The sequence below is a fragment of the Micrasema longulum genome, unplaced genomic scaffold (assembly GCF_059751315.1).
Source record: "Micrasema longulum isolate JH-2025_06_02 unplaced genomic scaffold, ASM5975131v1 h1tg001606l, whole genome shotgun sequence".
Classification (NCBI taxonomy): domain Eukaryota; kingdom Metazoa; phylum Arthropoda; class Insecta; order Trichoptera; family Brachycentridae; genus Micrasema; species Micrasema longulum.
The window spans coordinates 202,342-222,937 of record NW_028278787.1 but is presented as its reverse complement, the minus strand read 5'-3'; the positions used below and the strand labels follow the sequence as shown (position 1 = coordinate 222,937).

At 33.8% G+C, this 20,596-nt stretch overlaps 1 protein-coding gene across 1 annotated transcript in view; it reads left to right on the top strand.

Annotated features, from left to right (window-relative positions):
* Positions 1–1,735: 1,735 nt before the first annotated feature.
* Positions 1,736–20,596, top strand: part of Dpp10 (Dipeptidyl peptidase 10) — a gene marked incomplete at its 5' end in the record, with an annotated part of 90,328 nt that continues 71,467 nt past the window's right edge. The window contains one exon of the mRNA XM_088236775.1: positions 1,736–1,854. Within this exon, the coding sequence (XP_088092901.1) occupies positions 1,736–1,854 (119 nt within the window). The remainder of the gene's footprint in view (positions 1,855–20,596) is intronic.

Below are 20,596 nucleotides of genomic sequence, written 5' to 3'. Positions count from 1 at the left end.
CTAAATTAGTTGCAACAGACAGACAAAATATTTTTGAGAAGGGAATATGGAAGTCTAGGCATTTACTAGTTTAAGTAGGAACGATACACACTGCGTAACATTCATCATTCTGCCCACGTTTTAACATTCACATTTTCTCAACTCTTCCATCTGTTGACTTTTGTGAAGAAAAAGATCTGAAACCTTTATCATGTGGGTGAGATTAATTTGGCTGAACTAATTCACCTACTAGGCAACGATTGAAAACAATTTTCCAATGTTATACTTCTTATTTTACACAAACAAATAAACAAAACATCACGCCGCCACCCCGTAAGGGTAGGCAGAGAGGATAGAACGCCTCATCACTCTATCTTTGATACATATCTCGTTTCCTCTACATTCATTCATCTACTCATGCACGCGCGCCGATTATTCCGAATTTTGACATGTCCATCTTCAAGTATTTGTTAGATTTGGTCATGCCATATTTTTCTCGGTCTTCTTCTATTTCTGCATCCATCAACATTCGCATTCTAAATATTTTTACTCGTTATTTTGCTGTCCATTCGCTCTAATTTTTTTATATTTATATTTATATATGCTGGCGTTTTGCTTTCAAGCGTAATTCAAAGTAGTTCATTTTTATTATTTTTTTCCTACATCTTCGAGATACTTTGCCATAAAATTAAATACTTTAATTTTTACCGCATGTATGAAAACATTTTTTTATATTTGATTTCTGTAGCACTGAAATTCCTCATTACTAAAAAGACATTTTATCCTTTGCATTAAAAAAAAAAAATATATAGTTTTTGTACTATATACATAATAGGTAAAATACCGTATTAAAAAAATAAAGGATAATTACATAGCAATGAAATACATATTGACAGTAAAAATAGTAAACAAAAAAAAATCACAAAGGCGTGGCCTGTTCGTGGGTATACAAGAAATGTTTATGAATTTTTGCTCCTATAATTAATAGACAGGTATATTATTTTTGTGTAATATACGAGAGAGAAAAGGAAATATTCTGTAAAAGATTATAACGTACTTTTTTATTTTATAGTAATTAAAAAAGGTAGTAAAAAATATAAAAAAACATAAAAATATTCCTAATTATTAAAGGGCAACAAAATATATCATAGAAAAAAGAGTAAATATCTTTAGTTTGAATCCAAGATAGTGTGTGTTTTTTAAAAGAAGGAAAATTTTGAAAGTTTTTCGATCAATGAAATATTATCAGTAAAAAAGAAATAAAATCTTTTGGGCTTATAAAATATGCATGTCTCTGTGCTAGCCTCGTTTTACAATGTAGTATTTCTAGTACACGATTCCTTCTTTGACTTGATCTATTTTAATTACTTGTAAATACATTTTGGTTGTTAAATTTTTATTTAAAACATTGAAAACAATATATTTGTCTGATTTCTATAAGTTTAGCTTCTTAAAATAATTAGAAAGAGGGAAAAATGCGATGAAGCATTATAAAAAAAAAATTAATTAAACAGTTTCTAATGGTCTAATACGGTTGTTAAAAGCTCCTCCCCTTCCAATTATTTCATAGGAAAGCGATGACTGTACAAGTGCATGATAAACCATTTTAATAGTATTTAACTGGGCGTAAATACTTAACCGTTTGAACACAAGTGTGCGATGAAGCGATCTCATGGCTGTGTATATTTCGACTCTCTCCGTATTTGCAGACAAGGGTAGAAGTCTACAAAGATTAAAACGTGTTCAAACTATTGAGAAATTTACGTTTGTGTGTTTATTTCAGGAGATGAACTGGTGTATAGAGATCAGTGGGGAGGCATTAGCCTACTTCACGTCAACGGGAGCAGCAAAACCCTCATGCCGAACAACACATTTGTGAGTTTAATATTACACTTTTTGTTTAAAATAATTATTATTTTTATAAATAATAGTAGATGCTATATTTGTATATTTCTCTAATTTGATTAAAGTTATTTATTGAATACACTAATTGGTCAAATAAAAAAGTGGAAGTATAGCAAGTACTTAATTGGAAACTTATATGAAAAAATAAGTTATTATGTCATTTTTGTGTCTATCAGTTTATTTAGGACACTAATTTCTCTAAGATTTAAATTCCGTTTTATATATGTAAATATATCGCTGGCCCAAAGCAACAGTGAGATATCTCTCAAGAACATGTTCTGAGATAATCGGAGTTTGAGGGGCTCAAAGTGTCTGACAAAATTAATTATTTGAATTAGATTATGATTTCTATATTTTCACATAGGTTAACTACACTTTTGGCGAATTTCGTTTCCGTGGCGCAGTTGGTTAGACGGCCAACTGTGATACTGGCGTCGCGGGTTCGGTTCCCGCCAGTTGCAAGAAAAAATCCAAGAAAGATTTTTTCTCAATTGGCCTGGCTGTTGTGGTGTATTTTTCTTTACCTCCTTTCATATTCCCTCTTTTCCATCTGCTGACAAGCCTCGAAATAGAGGCTGGCTGGTTATTCCTTTAAAAAAATAAAAAGATAAGTGTTCCTTATTGCCCTATGCACAAGTGTTAAAAACATCATTGCTCTGCAACATTAACCTGCCACATTTAAGGATATTTATTTTTAACAATGTTTGATTATGACCAAATGCTTGCAGACTGGCTGGATTTCCTCCCTAGGGAGTTGTTCGTATTTAAATTTATTTCAACAGAGAGGGAAAAAGTTTTCGAGAAGGGAATATAGAAGTCTAGGCATTTACAGGGCTTATGACCTGTCATTGGCTGGTTTGAGTGGCCACTTTACACACTGTGTAACATTCACCATTCTGCCCATGTTTGAACATCCACATTTCCTCAACTCTTCCATCTGTTGACTTTTGCGAAGTGAAATAGCTGAAACCTTTATCACGTGGGTGAGATTCATCCGGCTGAACCAAATCACCTACTAGGCAACGCCTGGAAACAATTTTCCAATTTTTATACTTCTTCTTTTACCAGGTAGTAATTCAACAATGTTTGATTATGTCCAAATGCTTGCAGACTGGCTCACCCACGTGATAAAGGTTTCAGCTCTTTCACTTCGCAAAAGTCAACAGATGGAAGAGTTGAGGAAATGTGGATGTTCAAACATGGGCAGAATGGTGAATGTTACACAGTGTGTAAAGTGGCCACTCAAACCAGCCAATGACAGGTCACAAGCCCTGTAAATGCCTAGACTTCCATATTCCCTTCTCGAAAACTTTTTGCCTCTCTGTTGAAATAAATTTAAATATTTATTTTTATTTATTTTATTTATTATGAGAAAACAACAGCCATCAAACAACAAAAAAAACACAATATTTACAAATAAAACAAAATTATAGGCCAATTACAGTTTTTTTATGTATTACTCCGCATCATTCCATTTTAAAAAAACAAAGAAAATATGTTTACATATTATTTTTAAGCCAAGCAAAACAATGTAATCGACGACAGTGTAGGCGGTTACGCTAGCTCGCACCACTGTCAGAGTTATAGCTAAAACAGCGTTATCGCCACTACTTTTTATTTATTTATTTATTGAAAGAAAACAACAGCCATTAAAACAAAAAATAAATAAATACAAATAAACCAACATTATAGGCCAATTATAGTTTTCCATACATTACTAAATACAATGTCAAAAAAAGAAGAAAAAAAAGCGTACATTTAAAAAGCCACTCCGCATCAGTCCACACGTAAATAATAAAATATTATAATAATAATGAAATAATAAAAGAAAAAAATAAAAGAAAAAGTTTTTTTATTTACTCGGACTTAAAAATCCTTTCGCCGACGGATCCATACGGAGTAATCCCAGATGAGCCATCCCTCCTTTCTTCTTTCAAACAAGAGAAAATAATTACAATATTGAAGGGTACAAAAAATAAAATACTAGGCGGGTACAGGTAGATTATATTATAATGATTATTTTCAATTAGGGTTCTGGCATTTTCTTTAAATTTGATTGGAGTGAGGAAATATACTGATTTCAGTAAAAAACGAGGTTGTAATTATTTTTAATTCTGGGAAAAGATGCATTCTTATTATAGTTCGTGCTTGAAATACCAACATTTATTTATTTATTAATATACGCGGCACACAGTGCCTTTTACCTTTAAAAGATACATATTAAAAATAATATAAACATTTCAATATAATATTTATTTATTTATTTATTTAAATTTTTATTCCAGTAAAATGGCTATAAAGTGCAGAGCCAATTCTACCATATAAACATATAAACATGAACATAAATATAAACAAAAATATAACAATAAACATAAATATAACAATAAACATAAATATAACAATAAACATAAATATAAACATAAAATAAAATTTTATATTGCAGCACTTATGGTGGTCTTAACATATCGCGCCATCGCTTGAACAACGGTGATTGGATCCACTCTGCAGTGGCTTGGAGAATTTCGTGAATAATGTGAAAAACTTATAATTAAATACAAAAGTATTATTTTACATAAATACTACATATAATATAACAGAGCAGTTTTGTATAAAGAACATATTTAGATATAAAAAAAAATTAAACGATGTGTGCAGATAAAATTTTAAAAGGAAAATAATTTATAAATATATTTTTCTTTAAAAGGTACAATATATAAGTATATTAAATACAATAACACAACGTGGTTTGACATTCATAAAGAAGTGAAGCAGGGATGTGTTATGTCACCATGGCTGTTCAACGTGTAAATCGATAACTGCATGAAAGAACTGAAAGGCTTAAGAATGGGAACAAAAATGGGCGATTTAAATGTCAATTGTCTTTTGTATGCTGACGATGCTGTACTCCTTGCTAACAACAAAGAGGAACTGCAATTCTTGGTAACAAAGGTCTACGATGTATGCAAGAGAAGCGATTTGCTGATGAATGTCGATAAATCGAATGTGATGGTTTTTGAAAGAAATGAAAGTATGACTAAATTTGAAATCACTGTGAATGGAGTTATACTAAAACAAGTAGAGGAATTTGTGAATCTAGGAAGTAGTTCACTAGGGAAGGAATTACTGAGAAAGATATTGAAAGGAGGGTGAGTGCCAGGAACAGAGTGAACGGTGCACTTAAATCGACCTTGGCAAATAAATGCTTGTCACAAGAGGCAAAATTGGCAGTTCACAACGGAGTCCTGGTCCCGTCCCTGATGTATGGGAGCGAAGTATGGACTTGGAAAAACAGGGATGAAAGTAGGCTGAATGCTGTCGAAATGCGATCTCTCAGGTGAATGTGTGGTAAAACTATGTACGATAGATGCACAAATGTTGAGATCCGTACATTATGTAAGGCTGAGACAAGCATTATCGACAAAATCAAGAAAGGAGCTCTCGCTGGTTTGGACATGTAGAACGAATGGACAGCAAGAGAACGGCTAAGAATATTTACAATGCGAATGTTGATGGATGCAGAAATAGAGGAAGACCGAGAAAGACATGGCATGACCAAATCCAACAAATACTTAAAGAAGGACATGTCTGTGATGGAAAAGTCGGAATAATCGGCGCGCGTGCATGAGAAGATGTATGAATGTAGAGGAAGCGAAATATATATATATATATAATTGGATAATTTATAAAGCGCCATTTTTGTGAAAATCACCTCAAGGGCGCTGTACAATTAAAAAATATCCCAGTACGTCTTGCAGCTACAGAGCGCATAGACAGTTAGAAATTTAGCCCCCATTTACACATTTTAAAAATTGACAAATTAATTTAGTTTATTACTGATATTAAAAAAAATAAAAAATATGAATAATAAAAAGGAGTAAGATTACAACACGTCTTGCAGCTACTAAGCGTATAGACGATTGGAATTCTAGACCCCATTTACAAAATTTTGGTATTTTTAAAGTTGATATATGAAAGCTAGATAACCAATCATCGTGCGGCTACTAAGCGCATGGACGAGTGGAATTCCAGCAAAGTTAAAACAATATCAATAAATTTATAAAAAATAAAGCATAGTTGTAAATTGGTCAAGTGTTCATGCCAAGAAGTAAGCAATAAAAAAACTAAATAAATCAAACACGGTTTCAACTCCATGGTCAACAAAGGGAGATAGAGACAGTAGGTAGATACCGTCGCCATGTGACCCACTGGCTGCTAGATAATTTCTAGAAACGCACGTGTGTAGTACTATAATGCGTTTTGTTCCAACGACTTGGTGTCCATTTTGGTCCGTATTATTTCGTTGTATGAGACGCAACATTCAGATCTGTATGCAAAGATAGAGTGTTGTGGCGTTTTATCCTCTCTGCCTACCTTTACGGGGAAACGGCGTGATGGTTTGTTTGTTTTGTTTGAAATACAACAAAATTCTTTTGTCTCAAAAAAAAATAAAAATAATAGTTGTAATAATGATAATTAAAGTAATTTAAAAAATTAGTTTACCCGTAAATATGGTACACAATAGTACCCATACAAAAGTAAACATAGAAAGCACTATAATCTAAAAAATCATCTTTGAAATTATTAAATAGAGTTGATTTAAATCAGCTATACTTTAAGTAAAAAATATCAGCAACTTCGGAATAGTTATTGCCGAGAACATGGAGTCGATTCAAAATAGCATTATACGAGTAGGTTCGCGAATTGTTGCAACTAAACGGAGGTACTTGACGAGTCATTCGTCCAGGTACCTTGAAGTTAATAAGTGCTAATAGATTTGGGCAGTTCCATGTACAGTTTTCAATCTTAAATAAATTCAGTTAATCTATATTTTTTTTCTCTCAGTAAGTTTAAACAAGTTTAAAGTATTTTATAAAAAAACATAGTTAATAAATTCATATCTGATTCCAACATGAAAGAATTGTTGCAGCCGAGTTGTACGTCGAGGGATATGGATTGTAATTTTCTCAAGAAGATGAGGGCAATCTAAGTTGTTATTGCATATTTTGTAAAGGAAGACGGTATCATTGATGATTCTTCTAGATTGTAAGGTATCGATTTTGTGATGTTCTGCAGCTTCTTCATAGTTATTGAAATGTTAATATTGACGATAGTTATAGACGATAGACGATATGACAGCCAAATTGTTTATTTAAACAATTTGGCTGTCATTTCAGTATTGTAAATTACCGTTATAAATCTCATTTACCGAATTATTATAAAATATATAAATATGGAACCAAAATTCAAAAAAACCTCCTTCACAATTCACTATTTGTCGCTTACGTTGTTCTGCCAATTATGGCTCGATATCTTCAATATTTTATTATTTAAAGACATTCATTCATTTGATTTATGAACAGATCTGCATGTGTATCTAAAAATTTGAAGTTTCGGGTTTATCTGATGTTATTGGTGGAACTGCATTTTAATTATAATAATAAAAATACGAAAACAAACTAACTGTCACCCAGTTTCGCCGTAGGGGTAGGCAGAGAGGTTGAAACGCCACATCATTCTGTCTTTGCATACAGACCTCGCGTCCTCTTCATTCATACGTCTTCTCATGCACGCACGCCGCGGACGATTATTCCTACTCTCGACATGTCCATCTTCAATTATTGGATAGATTTGATAGTCCCATGTCTTTTTCGGTCTTCTTCGTTTTCAGCATTCATCAGCATTCACATCGTAGATCCTTTTAGCCGTTCTTTCGCTGTCCATTCGCTCTACATGTCCAAACCAACGCAGAGTGGTCCAGTCTGACCAGTCTGACGATGTCGGTTACAACGAAACCCGGTCATTGGTTATTTAAAGCCATAAACACCAAATGTTTCATAACCAGCTGATTTTTAGAACATGTGTCAAAAATCAGCTGGTTATGAAACATCTGATGTTTAAAACCTAAAATTCTTGAGCCATAAAGGGCTTCGCAAGCGAATTATTAACTGAGTTTAAAACTTAAATACTACGACTACTACTTCTGGCATCACGCCATTTCCCCGTAAGGGTAGGCAGAGAGGATGGACCCCCACATACGTCTATCCTGACACTTAGCTTCTTCCACATAAATACATCTTGCATACATGCTCTTCGGTTGTGTCTGCTTTCGACATGATCAGACTCAATATTTTGATTTATCTGATCATGCCACGTCTTCCTTGGACGTTCACGTTCTACATTGCCATTCATTCTTACCATATATATTTAATTTATTTATTAATACAAAGATATATAATACAAAACAAAATAATTACATATCCCTAAGTCAATGAGGCCAAGAGCCCTGTGTTGAATTGGGATACAACATAATGGAAAGCGGAAGCATGCATATTATTAATAAGTAGTATGAATATTTTTTTTATGTAAACATACATGTTATAAACATTGTAACATTAATTTGGGTACCTGGACACTCAAACATCGATGGTAACGAGGAAGCTGATGAATTGGCAAGGCTAGGAGCTGAGACAGCCCCAATAGGCCCTGGACCCTACTCTGGGCTGCCTAAATATGCTCCTAGTAATAAGCTTAAGTAATGGACCAGGAAGCAGAGTGTCATGCTCTGGCAAAAAAGTACCTGGTCAGCACCATGCGAAGTAACTGATAAAGGGGTACTCTCAAAGGTTTGCTTTTGACCTAATAAAGCTCAGCCGGAATCAAGTGTGGGTTATCACAAAAACCCGCCCAGGGCACTGCAGATTGAACAAACACCACGCTAGAATGAACCTTTCCCAAACTTCTAGATGTAGGTTCTGCAGTGCAGATGAGGAAACACCTATACGTGTTCTATGTGAATGTGATGCTTTACATCATAAAAAGAGCCTCATCCGTGGGGAATTACTGGTTAAACCTGCGGATGTTAAAGAGCTCGTCCTTTTTGATACTTTACGGATCTGGGCTTGGAGGGGGAGATTTAGCAAAACGTAAACTCTCGACTTCCATACAGTTTATCAGGCATATTTATAGACCTGGGCTTGGAGGGCGAGAACTGTTCACGGAGACCCATCACGATAGATCTTCGCAGGTTGTAGTGACGTCAGAAGCTTACAAAGCACTGACTTCCACCAATAAAAATAAGTAACATCTGGGCAACACGCTTAATAGTATATAAATCAATGTTATGTCTAGCAGCAGTCTCCTTCAATGGTATCTCTCCTTAGACAAAATCCAAACTTGTACATTTTTCCTGCAAGCTTTTGTATATTTGTTTTAAAATTCTTTCGTCATCTATTAATTCTACATGACCAAATCATCTCACTGACTCTTTTTCAATCTTATTAATTACACTTATCTCAGATTTTATCATTAGTAACCCTGTCATACATTGATTTTCCACACATTCTTAGCGACCGCATTTCAATCGCATTCACTCTGCTTTCATCCCTTTTCTGCCAGTTTCACAGTTCACCTCCATACATAAGTGTAGGGACCAAAACCCCGTTAAAAGTTTCATTCTAGCAAGGTGTTTATTTAATCCGATGAATTTTATAATAAAGATATCAGTCTCGAAGACGTCTTTAAAGCAATGAAACCGGTCTTTGGTTATTCTTAATTCACAGATTTACGTGTCATCACTCGTCTTTTATTCCATCAATTTTTGCTTGAATTAGTAACGGTTTTATCACAAGCAATAAGTTTAGTGCAAAATTAAGTAACACGACTAAGTTAGTTCGTCGTATGTAATTATATAGTCATGGCTCCGTTATTAAAGTGCTCATTAGACTGCAAATGGATCCTCTGCATTTCCATTAGCTGGTGAGAGATGTCACCAGGTTGAAGAAGCTACCTTGAGGAGGTAGGTCGGTATGGAGAGTCATGATCCAATTACTAGCGATGTGAATAACCGAGTAAATGAAAATTATCGATTTTAGCGAATAATCGGTTTTTAGGTAATCAGCACTTGAACGATATTTTTATTACTGCAATATTTTGTTGTTCATATTTAGAGATATTTCAATGAGTTCGTGCATTTACCTACAACCGAACAATAAATTTACCAAATTAATTTAATCATACGACAGTACATCAATTAAAATAATTGATAGGAACTGAAAGATTTAAGAATGGGTGCAAACATGAGTGGATTAACTGGTAACTGTATTCTATATGCTAAGGATACCGTGCTTCTTGCTAGCAGCAAAAAATACTTGCAACTCTTGGTAACAAAAGTCTACGATGTATGCGAGAGAAACGTTTTGCCAATGAATGTTAATAAATCAAAAGTGATAGTCTTTGAAAGGGATGCAAATATAACTGAATGTGAGATCAGTGTGAACGGAGATATTCTGAATCAGGTAGAAGAATTTGTGTATCTGGGAAGTATGTTTACTAGAGATGGAAATACTGAGAAAGATATTGAAAGGAGGGTGAGTGCCGAGGACAGAGTGAACGGTGCACTGAAATCTACTTTGGCAAACAAACGTTTGTCGCAGGAGGCAAAACTAGCAGTTCACAATGGAGTTCTAGTGCCAACTCTAATGTATGGGAGCGAAGTGTGGAATTGAAAAAATAATGAAGAAAGTAGGTTAAATGCTGTCGAAATGCAATCCCTCAGGTGAATGTGTGTTAAACGATGTATGATAGGTGCACAAATGTCGACATCCGTGAACTATGTAAGGCTGAGATTCGCATTATCGACAAAATCAAGAAAGGGGAGCTACGTTGGTTTGGACTCTAGAGCTAAATCTAGAGCGAATGGACAGCAAAAGAACGGCTAAAAGGATCAACGATGCGAATTTCGATGGATGCAGAAAACGACAAAGATTGAGAAAAACATGGCACGATCAAGTCTTTCAAATACTTGAAGATGGACATGTCAAAAGTAGGAATAATCAGCGTGCGTACATGAAAAGTTGTACGACTGTAGAGGAAGCGAGATCTGTATGCAAAGACAGAGTGATTTGGCGTTCTATCCTCTTTGCCTATCTCTATGGGGAAATGGAGTGATAATTTGTTTGTTTATTTGTTTTATAAGAAGAATACATATGGGGTTTGTATGCATGATTTACAGTACTGTTTTTAATGAAAAATCAAAGTTTTTCTTTTTTGTTGAAATTGTCATTGAAAAATCGTCGTCATCGTTCCCTTTTCTTACCTAATGGTGCATGGGGCACTGCATTGGTACACCAATTGCAGCGTATCTTGATCATTTTTGTTACATGAAGGTGAGATGATCAGTCTTACGCTTCAGGTACCAGTACAGGGACTATGAAATATTTTAGTGTGAAAACACCCTTTTAAATAAATATTTCATATCAACCATGTCGGGAATCGAACCCGAGACCTCTTGCATGGCAGGCTAACGCGCTCACCCTTACACCACGAGGCCATTAAAAAATAGTAAAATATTACCTTTTCCTTCAATCAAATTTGAATTTAAAAATTTGCCCGAAAATAATAAGAACTAAAAGCTTTTTCATCCATTTATAAAAAAAGCGCTGAAATTCTAGCTTCAGCCTGATTGAACACAATCAAGCGGAAAAAACTAGGGGAGGGAGTAGGAACGAAAGAGTTCGAAAGAATAAGATAAAGAAATGGATGAAAAATGGTCGCTAATTATTAGAAAGTGGTGTGGATTACAAGAAAGCGTCCCCACAAGGAGTTCTTTAAGCAACTTTCATTCCCAAAATTAAAATGTTGACTAAGGTTTTGGGAGAAACCCTTTGTTAATAATCTGTTAAGTTTAGGTCGTAAATCATTCGGAGAAAAATATAAAACGCTCGCTTTAGTGGGAGAAATTGCTTCTAGTAATTGAGGCTTTCAGAATCAAATGAAAAACCTCAAAATTTCATATTTTCACCTATTATATGAATAATTTAGATTGATATATTTTTTTTATTTATAAATCATAAAACACAAAGTATTTTACAAGTATAATGCGTTGAAATACATTTCCAGGAGTTACAATTACTCAATTCGGGACATAAATAATATTAGCATTTAGAAAATAACACATATTAAAACAACAAAGAAACAAAGCAAGCTTAGCACCTTTATAACTAAATATAAAACAACAATATATGCGTCTAAAACCTTTTCTTACACAAGCAGAATAAATATATTTAAATAAAACGCTTTTAAGAATAAAAAAAGTAGTGAATCTACTAAGGGAGATAAGGTCATTAACATCACATGCCATGCAGATGATGCTACCATAGTGATGATGAGAACATATCCATCTCAGTTAGTAAACATCTGGATGCCTACGAAATGTAATATAGTACAATGAACACACGATTATTGGAAACATAATTCGGATATACAAAACGCGTGTCAGACCAAATCATGGTGTATACAACAGAGGCGAGGATAGATAGAGAGAAAATAAAAAATACGAAAAACCAAGTAGAAAAACTAAATAGAAAAACCAAATAACTGCTCAGAACGTCAGAGATGAAAGTACTTAAGGCACTCGCAGGGAAACCCAAAAGAGGCAGTCAAGAGTTTAAACGGATTTGTGATACCCATTGCATAGTAAATAGATTGTGGAGAGATTACGTCAATCAATTAATTGATTAATTATCAAAGTTGGACTCAAAGTATTTGTTATATTATTTTTGCTTCGTGAACTTATTAGTTTTATCAAATGTTAGAAACGGGCGTTTCGTGTGTCAAATCCAACTTGAAAATATGATCCTGATTAAATGAAATATAACTCGGGAATATCGCTTTGATGTTTTCGCGAAACTAAGTTTCCGCACTAATACGTGACGATTTCAGGATTTTCAGCTGCACAGTAATTCCTGAAAACATCATTTCAGTTTCTTTGAAGTTGCTGAATAGATCATTAGTACGAACTCGATGCTGAAAGCTTTGAGAAAATGTGAATGTTAATACTACAGTTGATACTGGGATAGAGTTCTCACACTTCCCGAACTAACCTTACCGTCATTGATCACTTCATTATCTTAATTACTTTCTTTGTACTTTTAGATTAAGATAAAAAAAGGTAATAAAAAGTTATTCTATGTTTAAAAGCACTGATTTTAGATTTATTGTTTTTTTTAAATTTATTTTTCAAAAATATGTACAAAATAGTCTTAAATTAAAATCCTGCTGAGTTGCATACATACAATTCGTCAGCAGCTTCTTATAAATTGCATCGATTAATCAGACTTAACCTACATTAACAATAATTTTACTTGAACAACATTACATATTACATTATCAAAAATTAAAAACTATCATTAATACAAAAAACTTTTTTCTATTAACCATAATTTGAGCAAACTTCTCACTCCTGTATTTAACTCAGTATTTTTAATATTGTTTGGTAACATGTTAAATATTTTCTGTATACTGTATTGCAGTGTCCTTTTGCCAGATTTATTTATTCCATACTAGTAAACCTGGTGTTGTAATCATGTACCAACTTGTGTTTATACGGAGTGCGACGCATGCTGACAAATTAATTTGTACCAAAGTAGAGCCTTAACGGATAATTTATTTACAGATTTATAAATCAATGATATTGAAATATTGTGTCTCTGGCGGTATACATCTTTAGTAGTAGCAATTTGATCATAGAATTTTGAAAAATTTGAATAAAATTAATATTAGTTTCACTTGATAACCCCCAGGAAGTTATAGCGTATGGTATAATTAATTCAGAGAGAGATAAATAAATAATTCGTAAAGTATTAACAGGAAACAATGTTTATTTAATAAAACAAATATGTTTTCCTATCACATATCGTGAACATATAATGGGCCTGCCACACACTCGACGACTGGCATGGGAAATAGCGAGGAAAGAAGATAGAGACGTACTGTGGCAACATTACTCGTCATGCCGCACGTCATGCTCCTCGTCGTGCCCACCGCTCCCTATTTTGTCGGAGTCAAAGGACCGGCAATATGAGTGCGAGTTGGTGGCGCGGTCGCAGTACGCATCGAGCGCTAGCACAAGACGCACGCGTCATTTTAGAATTATGTATATTTCTTTGTACGACATTTAAAAAAAAATGGGTTGTTTTATTTACATTATACATAAGAGGTGAAACAAAGTATTAAAAAAATAAAGGATAATTACATAGCAATGAAATACATATTGAAGAAATACATATTAACAGTAAATATAGTAAACAAAAATCCCACAAAGGCATGGCCCGTTCGTACAAAAAATGTTTATGAATTTTTGCTCCTATAATAAAAAGACAGGTATAATATTTTTGTATAATATAAGAAAGAGAAAAGAAAATATTTCGTAAAAGATTATAAGGTACTTTTTTATTTTATAGTAATTAAAAAGAGAAATAAAAAATATGAAAAAAAACATTAAAATATTCCATTATTCCATATGTATGTAGTAGATAGAGTGATTGTAATTTTGTTAATAATCTATGGTTATTATTATTATTATTGATATAATTAGATGTACCAAAAATGCAAAGCGCGCACGCTGTCACGGTTGCATCGTTCATTGTATAGAAAGGCAAATGACAAGTGCGGAACGTCGCGATTAATTGCGCGGGTAGAGCAGTGTGTGAGCGGAGAGGGGAACATCGAGCGAGAGGGCGGCAGCGCGAGGAGCATGAGCATGAGCAGCGCAAGGAGCATAGTGTGGCGGGGCTAAGGAAAACCAGCCTAGTCAGAATTCTTTTTTGCTGGCAAATCAGGATTGAAGTTTTTACATACACTAATAATTTTGCTATTTAACAGACTTTTGATTTTAAGTTTCTTTTACTTTACATTGACAATGGATTAGAAATGTGTTAGTATGAAAGTGTTTTGATTTTGACTATATTTCTGGAAGCAAATGTTTATTTACTAAATTTAAGTAAGTGGACTTGTTTTTTTTCAGTAAAAGAAAACATCCAGCACTAAAACTTGGTAAAAAAAATCGGAAATGCAATATTTGACCCGGGTAGTTTTCTTTTTACGCTCACGAAATGTATTTTTTATTTACAATAATGTTCGCCATTTTGTAAAAAACTGAATTCAGCCCTCTCAGGAGCTTTTATTATTAACATATTGCAAAAGAGATGTGAACATTTCAGAGAAGGGATATAAAATTCTAGGCACCTACAGGGCTTATTCCTTATACCAGGTAACCTGGTATGTGGATGAAATAATTCGATCAGAAGAATCTCACCCACATAAATAAAGGTTTCAGCTCTTTAACTTCACAAACATCAACAGATGGAAGAATTGAAGGAGTATAGGTATTCAAATTGGGCAGAATGGCGAATGTTACACAGTGTGGAAAATGGCCACCTAACCAATCAATGACAGACCAAGAGTCCTGTAGATGCCTAGACTTCTATATTCGCTTCCTTGAAAAGTTCTCCATCTCAGTTGTTTCACCTTAAGAGTTCATTAAAATAAGTTTTTAATAAAATACGCAATGAAATAAAAGTCATAAATTTAATGAGTAAATTTGTTTAATTTTAGCGCTTTTTGGTTCGATTGACTGACTGAAAATGTGACAAATAACAACTCTCACCGGCCGAAGGCCGAAAAAAACTAAAGGTCACGAGCCATAAGATGCCAGACGTAATACGACCGCAGGTTTTAGCTAAACCGAAGTTTCGGCCAAAAGAAACTGCGGGCGAAGCTCGTTAGGTCACTACTCATTAACTCCAAAAAAAAACTGCAGTACATAAGGCCATAAAAAACTGATAATTCGATTTCAAAACCTTATTTTTTAAACTTTATTTTATCAACAATGTTTGATTATGTCCAAATGCTTGCAGACTGGCTGGGAAGTAAAAGAGCTTTACAAAAGTCAACAGATGGAAGAGTTGAGGAAATGTGGATGTTCAAACATGGGCAGAATGGTGAATGTTACACAGTGTGTAAAGTGGCCACTTAAACCAGCCAATGACAGGTCATAAGCCCTGTAAATGCCTAGACTTCCATATTCCCTTCTCGAAAACTTTTTCCCTCTCTGTTGAAATAAATTTTATTTTATCATATTAATTAAAATAATACTAGAGCCATTGTAACAAAAAAAAATATTTACAAATAAACCAAAATCACAGTTTATAGTTTTCTATTTAAAAGTAAATACATACAATGCAAAAAATATTCAGAAAAAAGGCGTTCCTGTGAAAAGCTACTCCGTATAATTCCACTTGTGTGGATGAAAAAAAACATATGAAAAGAATATATTGATGTTTTTTGTACATATTTCTTGATAAAACTTCATTGTTAATGATTGAGATGAAATTATAAATAAAATTATCCCGTATTAAAGATGCCTTCTTAGGCGAAAGCGCTCGTTGGTCAAAATTAAATAGTAGTAAAACTAAACCAAGAAGTTTAATTTTATTTAAATCATTAAAAATGAAAAGATATTAATAAATGTAAATACAAAATTACATTAATTTCTTCCCAAAATGTCTTAAACTGTTATTTTGTGTTTGTTGCCAAATCTATTGCTAAATGTTTTGTGACTTTTGTATTCGGACCTTGTGTCTGTTTTCCCGACTGTGCAAATATGTTTTTACAAAAAAATAAGATAAATGAATCAATAGACTCATCTAATCTATTTTTACAATAATAAACAGCTCATAAATGTATATTTTGACGCATTGATGACGTGTTCCCTTGCAGAATAGGACCGAGATTGGTATTTGACCACCCGGACAGCATAACTTTACGATCTCTAACAATAATTTATGTTACGATTGTATATTATGTTTATTGGGCTATTAAATAAACACATGAAATATTGGCTCTCTGTCAATAACATATATTTAACGGCTAGAGAGCTATTCCTAATCATAATATTACATCAGGTTACGCCTATTCAAAATCGTTAATTTTTATTTGTTAGCCTTTTTTTTCTAGAAATATTGGTATGATTTTACATTTATAGAGTATTGTTGGTATACATTTAAAAGAAAATACATGTCAGAATCAGAAAACAAATAGCATGCAATTAGGAAGTTCAGTGCTACCGAAAACTAAATATTTATTTATTATACATACGGCCTAAGCCTTTGGGAAAATATTCGTTTTTTTTTAATTTTCAAAGTGATAAAGGTCTATGAAATACTGTCCAGCAAAAAAAAATGCTTATTATAAATAAGTAGCATAAAAAATATGTTTAAATTTGTAATTTTGAATATATAACATACACATCGATAACTGTATGAAAGAACTGAAAGTTTTAAGAATCTGATCAAAAATGAGTGGTATAACTGTTAATGGTCTTCTGTATGCTGGTGATGCCGTGCTTTTTGCTAGCAGCAAAGGAGACTCGCAATTCTTGGTAAGAAAAGTCTACGAGATATTCTGAATCAAGTTGGAGAACTTGTGTATCTGGGAAATATGTTTACTAGGGATGGAAAGGAGGGTGCGTGCCGGGAACAGGGTAAACGATGCACTGAAATCTACTTTGGCAAACAAATGTATATCGCAGGAGGCAAAACTAGCAGTTCATAAAGGAGTTCTAGTGCCAACTCTAATGTATGAGACCAAAGTATGGAATTGGAAAAATGATGATGAAAGTAGGCTAAATGCTGTCAAAACACGATCCCTCAGGTGAATGTGTGTTAAAATGAAGTATGATAGGTGCACAAATGTCGAGATCCGTGAACTGTGTAAGGCTGAGACATGCATTATCGACAGAATCGAGAAAGGGGTGCTGCGTTGGTTTGGACATGTAGAGCTAATGGTTAGCAAAAGAACGGCTAAAAGGATCTACGACGCGAATGTTGATAGATGCAGAAAACGAGGAAGACCGAGACAGACATGGCACCATCAAATCCATCGAATACTTGAAGATGGAAATGTCAAGAGTACGAATAATCGGCGTGCGTGCATCATAAGATGTGTGAATGTAGAGGAAGCGAGGTTTGTATGCAAAGATAGAGTGATATGGCGCTCATCCTCTCTGCCTACCCCTACGGGGAAACGGCGGGATGGTTTTTCTTGGTTTGTTTGTTTGTTTGTAATTTTGAATTCCCGCAAAAACAATCATTTCATTGGCCACGCCCCTAATACGTCATGATACATGTTTATTTGTTCCTGCCCGTTCAAATTAGTTTAGAACATTGTCACAAATATAATTGGTAAAACAGGAAATACGATGTTGTAGTCTCTTTCACCGAACAGTGCTGTCCGCGACCGGTCATTTTTTGGCGTTTTGTCACAGAAGCAGGCTTAGAGAAAAAAACATTCGGTAGATGCGTTTTCCATAGACGAAATCAAAAAGATGGGTGGCAACTATTACTAGTTACAAACCACCAGGTCACTTTTTGTCATTCACTTAATAAATAATCTTTCGTTTTTTCTTTCTTCCTCAGCCTAATTCTCTCCACTGCTGGATGGCGGCCACTTCCAAACGTCTCCATTCCTTCGTATCACCCGCCTTCATCATCCATGTTTTCCCGGCTATCTTTTCTGTGGCCTTCCAACATTTCTTTTGTTTGCCCATGGTCTCCACTTTATTAGTGTCTACCTGCCATCATTTTGCCTCGCTAAGTGTCCTGCCCAATGCCATTTTAATTTTGCTTCACCATCCAATATATCCACAACTCCGGTTCGGCGCCTTATTTCTTCATTTCTTATTCTGCCTCTTAGACATACACCGAGCACCTGTCTTTCCATGAATCGTTGTGCGCATATGAGTTTCTGGCTACTTTTTTGTGTCACAGACATGGTTTCTAGTCCGTATGTCATCACCGGCGAATCTTTTTAATCATACAGGGACTTGTGTATTTAAAAAGAAATATTTTAAATAATTTGTTCTCAATAATAACACTACCTAAGTAAGATCAACGTTCATAAATATGCTCCATTCCTGACCTATTTCGAAGAGAACGAGAAAAAGTTTTCGTACCATATTTTATTACCATTATCCCCCTGGAGTTGTATGCACTTTTTCCAGCTATGCGCCAATATTCCTATAGTTTCCTGGTAGAATTTTTGTCCGCCCCTGAAAACCACAAGAACTCAAAAACAATATTAATTCCTTCCAACATTACAATACAACTATGTTAATAATAATAATAATGTTTGGATAATTTATATAGCGCCATTTTTGTGAAAATCACCTCAAGGACGCTGTACAATAAATAAATATCCTAACACGTCTTGCAGCTACAGAGCGCATGGACGGTTGGGATTCTAGTTCCTCGTCTCCAATTATGATATATTACAATTATGATATATATGAGCTAGATAACAGAATGTCTTGCAGCTACAGAGCGCAGGGACAATAAGAAATCTAGCCCCTATATATATGTATATATATTTTTTTTCATTTGACAATGAAGTTAAGAGTTTAAGTGATATTTGAAAAACGAACTAAAAAGCAAATTTATAAATTTAGAAGTTAGATAACAACAAGTCTTGCAGCTACTGAGCGCATGGACGGTTGAAATTCTGGACCCCATTTACTAAATTTAGATATTTGATAGTTGATAACATTTACAAATTATGATAAAAATAATATGATAGCTAACATCACAAAAAAGTCTTGCAACTTTAAAACGCATCGACAAATGGAATTTCAACAACATAAGAATGATTTAAAAAAGTTAAAAATAAAAAAAAAAACGCAATAATAATACATTGAGCAAAGAACTAGTAAGTATGGCAATTAAGTGAACATGTAACAGCACAAAAAGTAAAATATAAAAAACTAAACAAAGATAGCATTCGTTAACTTATTATTAAGGTTAGCAAGACAATAGACGATACTCAAACTCAAACTCGTCCCTGTTTTATTTTGGTATGCAGTAAACAGGATCTATTGTTCTACCGCGCTTAAAAATATTCTCCATCTCCGATGAAATATCTCTCAAAACTTGTACTTCAATTAAAAACATTTAAAATCTTTTTCTTGTTTAAGTTCCCAGGACCACAGAACTGGCGAGAAGCAGTTTGTTCGCAAGTTCCGCAAAGATCTTGTTATTTGCCCAATACAACTCGGAAACTTAAATTAATTTTTAGACTCTTCAAAAACAGAGCTCAATTTGAGTTCTTATTCAGCTCTGGGTTCAGAGTCGGATTGGACGAATGAAATAAATTATATCTTTAGAAAAGTTTTGTATTTCGGACGAGTTTGGGTCGGATTCCGTACATGGCCACAATCCAATTAAAACTTTTGTGCCGAAAGATATATATAAAAAATATATATATTTTGCCATCAACAAAACTAAAAAGTTTAAATTATTTTACATCGGTACCCATGCCGATGGTTTTACTTTATTGTTATAAATACCATACTTTGGAAAAAAAATCCATGATTTATTTATTTTTATTTATTAAACACTTTATATACAAATACAATGTTTATACATACAAGGGCGGGCATATTGCCTTAAGACAATGTCTTCCTACCTACCTAAACCGTTCAGTTTGAGAAAATTACAAGTACATGGACATATTGAATCGTACGATTTTCTACAAAAAATAAAATCAAAGATTAACAAAATAAAAATATTTAAAACATTTAACACTATACTTTGAAGAGAGGAGAGAAGATGAGAAGGAAAGAAAAGGGATAACGAAACAACTTAAATATTTAGATATTGACATTTCAATCTTGACTTAAATATAAATAAAGAAGGGGCGTCTCTAATATTAGTGGGTAGATTATTCCACAATCAAGCAGCTACTACTGTGTAAGAGGAGGCAAAAAAATAAGAGCGATGAAAGGGTATTAAAAGGGTTCTCTCGTTACTAGAACGAAGAGATAGTCCGTGTTTTGATAAAGGTTGGAAGAGCTCTCTCAAATAAACAGGTGAATTGGGATTAT